Below are 13,336 nucleotides of genomic sequence, written 5' to 3'. Positions count from 1 at the left end.
GTGTATGCAAAGTTATGTGGGCCATTTAGCCCAATTTAATTTTTATCTTCCCTGCTCTGCTCAGAAGGGAAATAAATGAGTGAATCTGTTCTGCAGCGCACTGAACACACAAAGAACTGCTTGAGGATTATTTATTTATTTATTGCTTGTTGAAATTCCAAAAGGAGAGAAAGCTTGTTCTCACTCTTTCCCCCCACTCTGAGTCTGAACTGAATTTGGAAGGCTGGGAAATCTCTGGAGTCAGCCTGAGCTTTTCAGCCCAACTTTATGCTCTTCAGGGGTATGGAAAAGAGCTACTTTTAAGCCAAATTTTACATCTAAAATGAGCTGAGCAGGGCCTAAGTGAGGGAGGTGGTTGTACACGAGGATCTCACTTGAGGAAAGCTTTCAAGTTTAAACCCCTGGCTGTGTCTGTGCACTGCCTGGCAGGGAGGAAATCAGGAAAAGAGGGATTTGTCCTATTTGTGGTGCTTTAAGCTGTGTAGGGATCCATTTGCCTCTGGGGTAAGGATGGGGAGGTTAAAGTAGTGATGATAACTGCCTCCATCCTCCCTCCATTGCAGGGTGCATGAAGGAATGTTTGTCCCCTCCTGAGGCAGCTTGTCCTGGCAGTGCTTCCCCTGACACTGACACACAGTTTAAGGTCTAAAAATGCAGTGGAACAGAACCAAACCCCCCCTGCTCATCTGTCTCCTGCCCAAGTGGCTGCACCAGAGGACAGAGCTGGACAGATGAGGACAGGAACTGGGTCAGCAGCAGATTCCCTGAGGCTCTCCAGCATCGCTCACCAGCCACAGAAAACAAACCCTTGACAGTATGAAAATGCTCGTGTGGAGCAGGGTGTGTTTATATTCAGTCTTTGTGCAAGCAGCTTTCACTCTCTGCTCTGCACAGGCAAGAGAGATTCATCATTCTCAGCTTTCTTTTCATCGGACCAAGCTGGTTCAGCCACCAGCCAGCTCTGAGGATTTGGGGCTGGCTGAGCTTTGGTTTATTGAAATCAATGACAAAAACCCCAGTTCTTTTCAGCAAGCACTTTAAGTTGCCTCACAACTGGGGGGTGAACCAAATGTGGATTATTTTTTGAATTAAATTTGTGAGCGACAATCTCCAGAGAGCTTTTGTGCTGCCCCCAGCTCTCAGTGCCTTCCTCAGGGTGCTGGAGTCTGGCTTTGACACTGAAGAACTGTTGGGACAATGTTTGAGGGATGGTCAGTATGGTGTGAGCACCCAGAGGTTTCAATCAACCAAGCAGGAACTCTTTCTTCAGGCATTTTTTGTGGTTTTGATATGTGGTCACTAAAATTATGATTTTTTTTTTCTAAAATTGAATTTAGTTTGTTTTGCCAGATGCCATTGGAATTGAGGTATTTCATGCCCAGCTTTTCCAACAAACACATTTGGGCCTCTTTGAGATAAACAAAGATGAGGCACCAAAATCCTTCCTGAATCTAAAACCAGATTTGCTTCCTCTCTCCATTGTGGCCTTTCCACAGCAGGCACTGTTACAGAGGTTTAATTGTAGGGGTCTGTTCTGGTTTGAAAGCAAAACCAGTGAGAGACTCCAAGTCAGAAATAAAATTTATTAGGAAAAGGGAAAAGAAATCAAAATACATGCAATAATATAAAAGAAAAAACCACTGACAGAGTCAGAATACATCCTGACACCCTGTTGGTCAGGTTGTTGGTAGCAGTCCAGTTGGATTGGTGGCTGCAGCCCTCCTGGTGTGGCAGATGTGGTTCTGTGGGAGCAGTGATCCTGTAGAAGGGTGTGGTCTTCCTCTGAAGATCCAGTGGAAAAGACAGCCATTGCTCTGGGAATGCAGTGGAAAGGCTGCCTGCTCTGTCCCAAACTCCAGATTATATCCAGGTGGGGATGCTTAGCTCCTCCCCCTTGGGCAGAGCATCTCACAATGGGCTGTTATCATTCTCTGAGTCTCGTGGTGGGTTCATGAAACAGAAATGGCTCCTGGAGGGAGTTCTGTCCCAAATCCCAGATTGTATCCAGGTGGGGATGCTTAGCTCCTCCCCCTTGGGTGGAGCATCTCACAGTGGGCTGTTATCATTCTGTGAGTCATATTGTGGGTCCATGAAACAGAAATGGCTCCTGGGGGGAGTTCTGTCCCAAATCCCAGATTGTATCCAGGGGGACGCTTAGCTCCTCTGTTATCATTGTGTGATATTGTGTGAGCCATGTGGTGGGTCCATGAAACAGAAATGGCTCCTGGAGGGAGTTTTCTCTGAGTCATGGGGAAAGGCATTGATGGGCCCATTCATAGGAGATAAGGAAAGAACAATGCCCCTGCTGGTTTCAGCAGCTCTTGACGATGGTGTCCTGGTTTGAAAAGGAAGTGAGTTTTTTGAGAGTTTGTGGTCAATAGACTATATCTTAATATTGTAACCTAGGACAGGATCTAATTTACCCCAGAATCTCCTCCCTGAGCCGTGGCTGCCTCTTCCCTCCACACAGAACTCCCGCTACCAGACGTACCAGCGGATGTGGAATTACATGTACTCCAAGCAGCCCAGCGTCTTCGTGAAGAGCACGGAGGAAGGGATCGCGCGCGTGCTGAACTCCAACTACGCCTTCCTGCTGGAGTCCACCATGAACGAGTATTATCGGCAGCGCAATTGCAACCTCACGCAGGTCGGGGGCCTTCTGGACACCAAGGGCTACGGGATTGGCATGCCCGTCGGTAGGCAGTGAAGAACAATTCTAGTCCTTCTCGGCTGTCGGCAGAGGACCGGAGCGTTCCAAAGGCTGCGCCGGCTCTAAAAGCCAACGTTGCATCTCACAGGGTCCTTTTTATTTCTTACCTGTTGCCCATGCTCAGAGCCAGATGTGCAAGATCTTGCTCTGGTCCAGAGCCAGATGTGTGAGACCCTGCTCTGGTCCAGAGCCAGATGTGAGACCCTGCTCTGGTCCAGAGCCATGTGAGACGCGACCGCGGCTCTTTCAATGATTCATGTGAAACATGTCTCAAAATTGCTGCTTGTTTTCTGCATACCTGCTCTTTGCTGTTTCCTTCCCCAACCAGTGTTTGTGCATCGTTTTGTGCTCCTTGTTTTAATCCCAGAAGTGATGTCGAAGTAATGCTGTGGCAATTCTGGTAGTTTTTAGCAGGAATGTCTTAACAGCTGGTGGTTCTTGAAACTGCAGGCCAGAGACTTGGCTCTCATCAGGTTTAACAAATGCAGGGGTTTTTTCTTTCAAATGCATGAGCTCACAAGAGAACATCACCACTAAATAAGGGTTTAGTTGTTATTCCAAACGATGATCCACTGGTCTTTTGGACAGCCTGGAAGCCTTGTCCTGACCTTTAAGCCCTGGCATTTAGCAACACAAAGTTGAGGTGGATTACATAAGGCCCCGTCACACAAACAGCCACTCTAGTTTAGGGAACATGGGTAAGCTTGTAAAGTCACAGCAACCTGATCAAAGTGAGTACAAATCCCTACCTTCAGGGCTAAATTTGTTCTGACATTGTCTTGTTAAACAGTGAAACCGTAGCAGATAAGGGGAGCAGAAAGCTGCTGGCTGGGACAATAGTGCAGAGTTACTGGGAGAAGCAGAGTCTTTCCCATGGCCCTTCCTCAGGATCTCTGGTGACAGACAAGGATTTCTTGTACCAGACAAGGATCTCTGGTGGCAGACAAGGATCTCTGGTGGCAGACACTGGGACTGAGCAGAGGTCTGTGCCCAGCTCAGGACTGAACTCCTCCAACATAGACATTTTGGCTTCCATGATCCTTGGGCTCCTTCCAACTCAGGATTTCTGTGACCAGTTTGAGGGAAGGAGCATTAGAACAAGGTGAAATTGGAGGTGGAATGACAAGAGAGGTGGAATTGGAGGTGGAATGCTCCTCCATGGTCTGCAGGAGCAGGATACTGAACTGCTCATTCAAAAGCCAAAGCTCCCCTTGCCATGGACCTGCTCCAGAGGCCTGTGTGGCTCCTGGTGGCCAGGTAAAGTCACCTTCTGCAGGTGACATTCCCAGTGGGGTGGCTGCAGCTTTCCATGGCTGGCATGGACTGAGAGCCCCTCCAAGCCACCCAGAGAGGAGCTGTGCTAGCTGGGCACGCTGGGGTGGGGCGAGCAGCGAGGATGATGATGGGGAGGAAGGTGGGGCCCTACCACGTCCCTCTTGGCGTTGCAGGCTCCGTGTTCCGCGATGAGTTCGACCTGGCCATCCTCCAGCTGCAGGAGAACAACCGCCTGGAGATCCTGAAGCGCAAGTGGTGGGAAGGAGGGAAGTGCCCCAAAGAGGAGGACCACAGAGCCAAAGGTAAGCCCTGCACTCCCAAGGGAGCAGCCACAGAAACATCCTGGCCAGAGGTGCCAGGATGGACACCCAGCTGCATGTCTGCCAGGTTTTCTGCCTGGGAATCACTTTTTTCCCCTTCTCCTGACCTGAGATTCCTTCCCTCACAACTCAAGGAGAAAGCCAAGCAGCTCCGCCGTGCCGTGCCTCACGCTGTGTGTTTTTGCCTGGGGCAGAGATAGCGGGAACAACCAAATGACAAATATTGGAGGCATATGGAGGGTAAATTAGCTTCTAATGAATGTCTGGGAAAATGGATGGCTGAAGGGATCAGACCAAAATCCTGGGTTCCTTGAAGGGAGATGGATCTCCACCACAGGCCCGCTGGTTAATGGCTTCATGTGAAAGCGTCTTTTAAACAGCCAGGGGAAGGGACACAAGGACTTCATTAGTACATTTGTAAACTGAGGAGCAAATTCTTTTGGGTAATGCTATGCAAATTGCCATAAAAGCCACCACATTAGGCTGATGTCCCAGCATGAGAGCAGTTGCCAGCTTAACACAGTTGCTGCATTTTTTAGTTTTGGCAGCGGCCCTTTCCTCAGCAAGTGTTTTCTGCGACGCCAGCAGGCCCCCCAGTTAAAATCACAGCCTTGTGACCTCTGTGGGAGCAGAGAAAAGAGCCAAGCCAAGGCTGAGGAAGCTCTTTTGGAGTTTTGACCTTGCAGCAGGTGTAGGTGTGTGTGTGTCTGTGCAGTTCCTGCTGGGAGATGATGCTCACTTTTGGAAAGTGCTGCTCCACAGACAACCCCAGTTATTTATCTCCAGGCTGAAGGTGTAAGACATCAGGTTATTGCTATTAAATGAGTTACTTTTGAAGGTGGAAGGGTTTATTTTCTCCCTGGACTGTGCCAAAGGCAGCTCTAAGGTGGAGTCTAGGCTGGGGGCTGTTTTGAGATGGCTTTGGAAGGGGGAAGCAGAGTCTGGCTGTGTCTGGCACTACCCAGCACAATCTGTGACCCTGGGCAAGTTTTTTCTGTTGGTTTGTTCCCTACGCCATGGAGATGAGGAAGGCTGTAGCTGCATGGAAAAAGGAAATATCTCCCAGTGAGCTTGGGTGTCTGAGGTGGCACCCAGACAGAATGATAGGAGGATGGAGAGAGAGGTACAAACCCTAAATTCACCCTTGTGAGCTGCAGGGGGGAGTGGATGGCCTTTAGCTTTGGGTCTGAATTGTGATTCTGGGCTGTTTTATCTGCCTTGCCATTGCTGTGGAAGCACCTCTGCAAAAGTCTCTGATTTACAGACTCCCTGCATTGCTCTGGGGGTGGTGCCAAGAGAATGACGGAGGAGGAGGCAGAAATGTGACCTGCTGAGTTTTAGAACAAAACAGGTCAGCGATTTACAAGGATTTTGGTGAGGTTTTATGTCTAAAAGCCACGCCGAGATCAAGTCAATAAATCATCTATTCTTACACTTTGATTTAATGCTACAGGAGGGAGGGGAAGATTTTTATAGATGTTCTTGTTGAGTAATGGCCTCACACAGCCAAGCCAGGGCAGAGCACATGGTTTTTAGTAATCAATCCAATCAGAGACCCAAACCAAGCACAGGAGACAGGAACCATGTCCCAAATGTTGAGGTTGGCTCATCTCACAGGCAGATGGAGGCACAGTTTTGGGGACCAGGGCTGTGGTGGCAAGTGAAGAGATGACCTCAGCACATGGAAAGGTTTTTAAGGGAAGGATTTTCCTTCAGCTGGTGGAACTTTCTGGAATGCAGGCTGGGTAGGCATGGTGGTCACCCCATAGGGAGCGAGTTGTGCAGGGGAGGTGGGATGAGCTGTCCATGGAAGGGGCTGTTCCCTCCTCATGGGCCAGGGGTGCTGGGCAGAGACACCCAACACACGGCCAGGTTCCCCAGGGTGGCAGGGACCCCATTTTGTCACCCTGCAGTGTCACAGCCTCCTGCTCTTGTTTGGAGCCTCTCCTTTCCCACTGCAGTCTGAGCAGCCGGAATCATTTCCCTGCAGCACTTTGTGATGCAATCAAAGGAGCTTTTCCTGCTGCCAGCTTCCTTTAAAGCCCTTCCCTGTCTCCTTTATCTCTGCTCCTTTAACAACCTTTTTCCTCTTCCTTTTCAAGTTCAAAGCCACTGGAGCTTGGTGAATAATTTGCAGGGATTAATGTGCCCCTTTGATCCTGCGTTTTTCCCCTCCTGTTTTCAGTTTGTCCACAAATTGCTTTGTGCTTCCCCTCCAACATTCTGGCTGTTTATCTGCAAAATCATCATTTCTGAGCAGGCATCTTCGATCCTGCAGTTATTGCAAGTCACTCACTTGGGCCATCTGAGTCATGCAGGGAGCTATTAATAGGACACTGCTGGCTCGGTGCTTTTGGTCCCTGGCTGGGCATCTACAATGCCAACAAAACAGCAAAGCCTGGGGCTTCTGTGCAGTGATACTTGAGGTTTATGATGTGTCTGCCTCTCCAGAGTGTCTCTCCTGCTTTATTTTAGGCTTGGGGATGGAGAACATTGGTGGAATCTTCGTGGTGCTCATCTGCGGCTTAATCGTAGCAATTTTTATGGCAATGCTGGAATTTTTGTGGAGCCTTCGACACTCTGAACAGTCGGAGGTAGGAGCTGGGAGTGTCCTGAGGGGACAGGGGGTGTTTATTGCTGTCTGTGGGGTGTCCTTGAGCAAGTCATGCACCCAGGCTGAGGAGCAGCCCCAGCCAGGACAGCTCAAACCCAGGAACAGGCTTAGTCCTTTGGGCAGGGTCTAAAATCCATGAGCTTTTCATGCACTCTTACTCACAGGGAGGCTGTAGAGATGCTCTGAGGGCTTTCAAAGGATCAAAGATGTGTACAACATCCAGGTACCTTTCCTGGGGGTGGGATTTCTACCTGCAGCAGGTTGGGATCCTGTGCTGATCAAGGAATGAAGAGCACAGGGGGGTCTCTGATGAGAGGCGGAGTTGGGTTAAACCAAATGTAGATTCTGAGCATTGGAGTTGAAAACCAGCAGCACTGGGTCCATAAAAATTTGGTGTCAGAATCACAGCGTGGAATGTTAAAACAGACTGGGTTGGAAGGGGCCTTAAAGCTCATCCACTTCCACCCCCTGCCATGGTCAGGGACACCTCCCACCATCCCGGGTCACTCCAAGCCCTCATCACTCCAGGACCCAGAGCCCCTGAGGGACTCAGAGCTCGCTCAGGTGAGCTTGGGCATGTCAAGACTCCAAGCCCTCATCACTCCAGGCCCCAGAGCCCCTGAGAGACTCAGAGCTCGCTCAGGTGAGCTTGGGTATGACAAGACTCCAAACCCTCATCACTCCAGGCCCCTGAGGGACTCAGAGCTTGCTCAGGTGAGCTTGGGCATGTCAAGACTCCAAACCCTCATCACTCCAGGCCCCTGAGGGACTCAGAGCTTGCTCAGGTGAGCTTGGGCATGTCAAGACTCCAAACCCTCATCACTCCAGGCCCCTGAGGGACTCGGGGCTCGCTCAGGTGAGCAGCACAGCTCCGTTCTCCCCGCAGGTGTCGGTGTGCCAAGAGATGGTGACGGAGCTGCGCAACATCATCCTGTGCAAGGACAGTTTCCACCCCCGTCGGAGGCGAGGGGCGGTGGTTCGGACTCGCCCCGCGGCGCCCGAGGAGCGCCGAGCCCGCAGCACCACCACGCTCAGCAACGGCAAGCTGTGCAGCGGGGGCGAGCCAGACCCCCTGGCACAAAGACTGGCACAAGAGGCCGCCCTGGTGGCCCGGGGCTGCACCCACATCCGCGTGTGCCCCGAGTGCCGCCGCTTCCAGGGGCTGCGGGCCCGGCCGGCCGCAGGGTCGCCGGCGCGCAGCGAGGAGAGCCTGGAGTGGGACAAGGCCACCAACAGCAGCGGGCCCGAGTAGCACCAGGCCAAGGGGGCGTCGGGGTGGGGACAAGAGGGTCCTGTTCCATTTTACAGAACACGGACTTGTACAATGTCAACTCGTTTTTAAATCAATAGCAGTTACCCGGCTTCTCCAGAGCAAAGCGGATCTTGGCGTGGACACCGAGGCCTGGCTGCGGGTCTGGTGTCCAGCACGGCCTGGCGGGGCAGGAGGGAGGTCCTCAGGCTGGTGGGTGTCCAGAGGTTGTCTCTGGGATGCAGGGATGTGGTGGGTGGCTGGTGTAGCAGGTATTGCCCACCCAGGGTCAAGGAGGGGCTCCTGGAACTCCTCGCCCCTCCAAGGTCAGAGAAAGGACGGTGGCACTGCCTCTCCATCACTTACTGGGGGATGTTCTCCAAGGGCAGGGGGGGACTTTTATTTGCTGTGGCTGTGGGAAGGGAGGAGTCATTATTTTGGGGTTTTTTTGTTTAATTTGGGTATGTCAGGACCCAGTCTCCAAGGCACCAGGTGCTGAATTCTTCTTCCTTTTCCGAGGGTGGCAGGTGGGTTGAAGGGGGAAGGGGAGGATGGGATGGGACACGCTCCCTGTGAGAAGCAGTGTTTGCTGGAAGTCCATCTGAGGAGTTGTTGAAATTACATATATAGAGAAATATATCTATACATAGATATATATAAATATATATATTAAAATGCCAAAAAACAGCCAACGAACACAATGAACTCAAAGAGGCCTTGAAACGCCTGGAATTTCAGGGGTTCTGTGTCTTTTGTTTCATTCTGGGGTTATCTTTTGCTTTCTTTTCCTTTTCCTTTCTATTCTTGGGATGGGGTGGGGAGGAGCCTTTTGAGGGCGGTGAGTGGGGAGCACTGGGGGGGCTGCCCATCCCCACCAGCCGAGGCAGGAGGTGTTGGCACCCCCAAAGTGTCCCTGGCTGTGCTCTGCACACTCCTGAAGTGACTCTGAGCTCTGCCCCAGGCTCAGGGGCTCCCCAAATCCGTGACCCCACGGAGCACCCTCAGCTTCCAGGGTGAATTCCAGCCACAGAGCATTTGAGAAAATCATTAGCCCGAGATCTCGTGTAAGGAAAATAGTGACTTCCCTAGAAACAGCAGCAGCTCACCCTCTGCTTGGTACAGATGTGGGGTTTACACTGGCAAATTTAATTTTCTGATTGAAAAAACAAATTCTATGCAATTTCTGGTCGTAAAAGGAAAGAGATGACAATGGAGAGGGGCAGGGGAGATAAAGCCTTGAGTGAAGGTACATCCTGTTCTTGAATTGTTTTCTTTTCTTTTTGTCTTGAATGTACTTAAATAAAAGATGTCCTTGTATAATCATGCTCTTTTTTTTTTCTCTTTCCTTCCCTGTTCAGAGTCAGGAAAGTTGTGAGACAGTTTGAGGCCCGGCTGCTCAGGGAGAAACCCAACAACCTGACAGGCAAGAGGTGCTTTGGCTGTTGAAGGTCTCTGCTCCCTGAGAGTGTCCACACCCCTGGTGTAGCTGAATGGAAAACAGGAGTTAAAATTAAAGGTCAATTTAAAAAAAAAAAACAAAGCCCAAATGCCTGGTGATGAGGGAGGAGAGAACTCAGAACTGACAGCAGGGTGAGAAGGGATGCAGCTCCATCTTTCCCATAGCTGGGGGCTGGAGCTGCCCAAGGGTGAATCCAGGGTGATGCCAGCAGATGTTTCTGAGGAGGATGGGCAGGGAATGGGACAGGGAATGGACCATGGTGATGGGCCCAGCAGGGTTGTTCTGATTATTCCATGGTGTTTCTGAGGAGGATGGGCCGGGAATGTGGTTTAATCCATGGTGATGGGCACAGCAGGGTTGTTCTGGTTATTCCATGGTGTTTCTGAGGAAGATGGGCAGGGAATGGGGTGTGGACTGTCATGATGGGCACAGTAGGGTTGTTCTGATGATTCCATGGTGTTTCTGAGGAGAATGGGCAGGAAATAGGGTGTGATCCATGGTGATGGGCACAGCAGGGTTGTTCTGATGATTCCATGGTGTTTCTGAGGAGGATGCACAAGGAATGGGGTTTGATACAAGGTGATGGGTATAGTAGGGTTGTTCTGATGATTCCAGGATGTTTCTGAGGAAGATGCACAGGGAATGGGGTGTGATCCATGGTGATGGGCACAGCAGGGTTGTTCTGATGATTCCAGGATGTTTCTGAGGAAGATGCACAGGGAATGGGGTGTGATCCATGGTGATGGGCACAGCAGGGTTGTTCTGATGTTTCCATGATGTTTCTGAGGAAGATGCACAGGGAAGGAATGGGGTGTGTGCTGTGGTGGCACTGCAGGGCCATTCTGCTGTTCCCAGCATGGTGTGAAGGGAAGCTCTGCTCCCAGTGACTGCAAAACAGGCAGCGAGGAGAGGATTTAGAGCTGGTTTTTTTAGGATGTCCTATGAGATGCTCACAGAGGTCCTTTCTGGCTTTCACACCTGTAAATCCACAGGATATCCCCTCTCCCTGACATAAACTGAGCAGTGAGATAAGGCAAGGCTCCCCTCGTGCCATGGGGTTGGAGAGGCAGATCCTCAGCTGAGATAAGTCAATAAAACTCCATCCAGCCCTGCAAGGAGCCAGGCTGGGCTTTCAGAGTCCTGACAGCAGCACTAGAGACATCTGAGCTCGCCTGTGTTGTGCTTAAAGGCCAACATGTTTCTACGAGCTGCAGAATATATTCATCAAAAGGAAGCTGCTTTTTAAAATTTATTTACAGATTAGCAGAAGAAAAGGCTCCATGAATCATTTATCAGACCTGATGTTTTTTTCACTGCTTCCCCGCATTGAATAAAGAGAAATCTTGACAGAGCTAGACATTATTCTGCATCTCCAAAGATCTTGCAGTCATCTGCTCAGACAGAGGATGTCAAGGAAAAAAAAAATGATGAGAAACCACCTGGTTTTTATCTCTCCTGTTAGCTTGCTCCACCCACATGGTATTTTATATCTGGGTCTGTATTTTAAAGAGATTTGTTTCATGTCCCTCTTGCCCTCCTCTCTTTTCAATGTTGTTTTTTTTCTTTTTTTTTTTAATATTCAGAGGTTTTGCACTCAGAGCAGGGATGGACCTCAGACAAGGAGGATAAAAGCTGCTGTCATTGAGATGCCTTTTCTAATGTGCCTCTGTCCTGTATTTTCTGCTCCCTGCTAAATCCTCCCAGTCCCACCCTGGAGGGAGCAGGCAGCATTATGCATGTGCTGGGTTTGTGCTCACACACATTTCTGTGCCCAGATGGGTTTACATCTCACATATTCCCTCTCTCCCCAGCTTTTTTTAATTTTTTTTTTCCCTTCCCTCTCATCTTTGAAGCCATTGTGGGGCTCTTGTGCTCAGCCAGCCCCAATGCTAATGCGGTTCAAGATCTGGAGTAGTTTGCCTTGCAAAAGGCACTTTCCCAGTATTGCTGTCTCCTGATAAACCCCGGGTAATTCTAGTAAGATATCTCTTCAAATTCCACCGGGAGCCAAAGATTAGATCAATTAAAATGGAATACTTTGCTTTATCCCCTCGAAGCAGAGTGTTTGAGCCTCCTGCTGCCCTCTGTTTTAGGCTCACGTCTCTCCCTGCCCTGACAGCCAATTCTCCAGCCCTGGCTCACTCCACAGCAGCCTGGCAGCTTCCTAACTAAAAGGCCTGGGATCTCTCCTCGTGGGCTAAACCCCGTGTTTGTGTTGTTTTTTCCAGGCAGTTCCATTTTCACCTAATGATAAAAAGCTGTTTTCTCCCCTGAGGTTGCATGGGTGAAGGTATTAACAAGGCCTGGACAAACCTGGGGGCATTTCCTGAGCTGAGCTGTGTACATGAAATAGAAAAGGGTTGTTCTGTGAGCACAAAACCTCGGGATGAGAGATGCTGAGCTATAAATTATAGAGCAGACACTAAGCCCTCAGTGGTCCTGAGGCAGGAATCTTTTTAACCATTCCACAGCTGCAGAAATCTTCCCTGCTTCTGTCCTTCTCCAGGTGCCTCACCAGGTAAGTGACACAAAAGGTGGAGGAAGATCCACGGGGAACAGCTGTTTTTTTGCAGAGATTTGGAGTTCTAGAATGGGTGGGAGTCCCTGGGAACTGGCAGGGAACTGGGAACTGCAGCTGTGGGCACTGGGAAGCTGGGATAGACACAGGAATGTGGGCAGCTGGTTTGGATGCTCCTTGGGTGATGGCTCTGAGTGGTCAAAAAGAAGAGACCTGTGGGTGAGAACTGTTCAGTGGAGACTGGCTGGGTCCTAAGGAGGTTTCTGAGCTGGTTTCTAAGTTTCTGTAAGAGCAAATAAGCAAAGATGGATTGGTTTGGGGTGAAGCTGTCACAGCTGGGCCGTGAAAATCCCAGTAGGAGTGATCAAAGCCCTTCCAACCACTTCGGTTTCATTGAGCTCTGCAGTTAATTACCTGCAGGATGGGTGTTTCTTCTGCTTCACTTGTTCACCCAGTGAAGGTGATGGAATTTCTTGCAGTGACTTTGGCTCGAGGGGGAAAGCAGCAGTGGCCATCAGGAGGAGAGGGAGGCACCACTCCAGGGCAATGTGGGCAGAATCAGGCAGAGAGAACTGGGGAAAACAAGGGCAGAATCAGGCAAACTGCCCCCAGAAATGGTAAAAAGTAAGTCTGGGCCACGAAAGGCTTGGTGTCTGCTCTATAAAGGAACTCTGGGCTCACATGTGATGCCTGCAAGCCTGCTGAGGATCTAAGAGTGAGGGAACACCACATTTGCCTGGAGTGAGGGGCTGAGCAGAGCTCAGGGAAGAGCTCAGCGAGCCCAAACTCCTGCAGAACAGAGCATAAAGCACCCACAGTTCCAGAAACCCCATTAGTGTCTGATGGCCACTAACTGATTGAAAAGACAGAGCTGAACTCTCCTGGGCACAAAGTGGCTCTCATGAATTCAGTATAAATAGGCTCCCCTGGAACCTGACACCACACTGGGAAAATCAGGACAATGGGCAGGCTTATGCATCCTTCAGGACAGGTTTTTTTTTGTTTTTTTTCCCCTCCAAGGGGGGAATCTGCTGTGTCCCAGGTGGTTTACGAGTCTGGTTGGTGGCATTTCATCCCAGGGATGATTCCAGCTGGAGGGTGAGGATCTGCAGCTGCCCTGGCTGGGGGGGATGCGTGGCACTGCATCAGCAGCACAAAGGTTCACACAGCAGCAGCTCCCTGAGAGCCCTG

The 13,336-nt window shown here is 50.4% G+C and overlaps 1 protein-coding gene across 1 annotated transcript in view; it reads left to right on the top strand.

The window, feature by feature from the left end:
* GRIK4 (glutamate ionotropic receptor kainate type subunit 4) overlaps positions 1-9,488 on the top strand; it is a 211,256-nt gene extending 201,768 nt beyond the window's left edge. The window contains exons 17-20 of the mRNA XM_071449796.1: positions 2,471-2,696; positions 4,159-4,287; positions 6,781-6,899; positions 7,806-9,488. Of these exons, the coding sequence (XP_071305897.1) occupies positions 2,471-2,696; positions 4,159-4,287; positions 6,781-6,899; positions 7,806-8,171 (840 nt within the window). The 3' untranslated portion in view covers positions 8,172-9,488. The remainder of the gene's footprint in view (positions 1-2,470; positions 2,697-4,158; positions 4,288-6,780; positions 6,900-7,805) is intronic.
* The last annotated feature ends 3,848 nt before the right edge of the window (positions 9,489-13,336 follow it).

The sequence above is a fragment of the Agelaius tricolor genome, unplaced genomic scaffold (genome assembly GCF_023055355.1).
Source record: "Agelaius tricolor isolate 1412-34295 unplaced genomic scaffold, bAgeTri1.0.p SCAF_29, whole genome shotgun sequence".
Classification (NCBI taxonomy): Eukaryota; Metazoa; Chordata; class Aves; order Passeriformes; family Icteridae; genus Agelaius; species Agelaius tricolor.
This window is presented reverse-complemented; position numbering and strand designations above follow the sequence as displayed.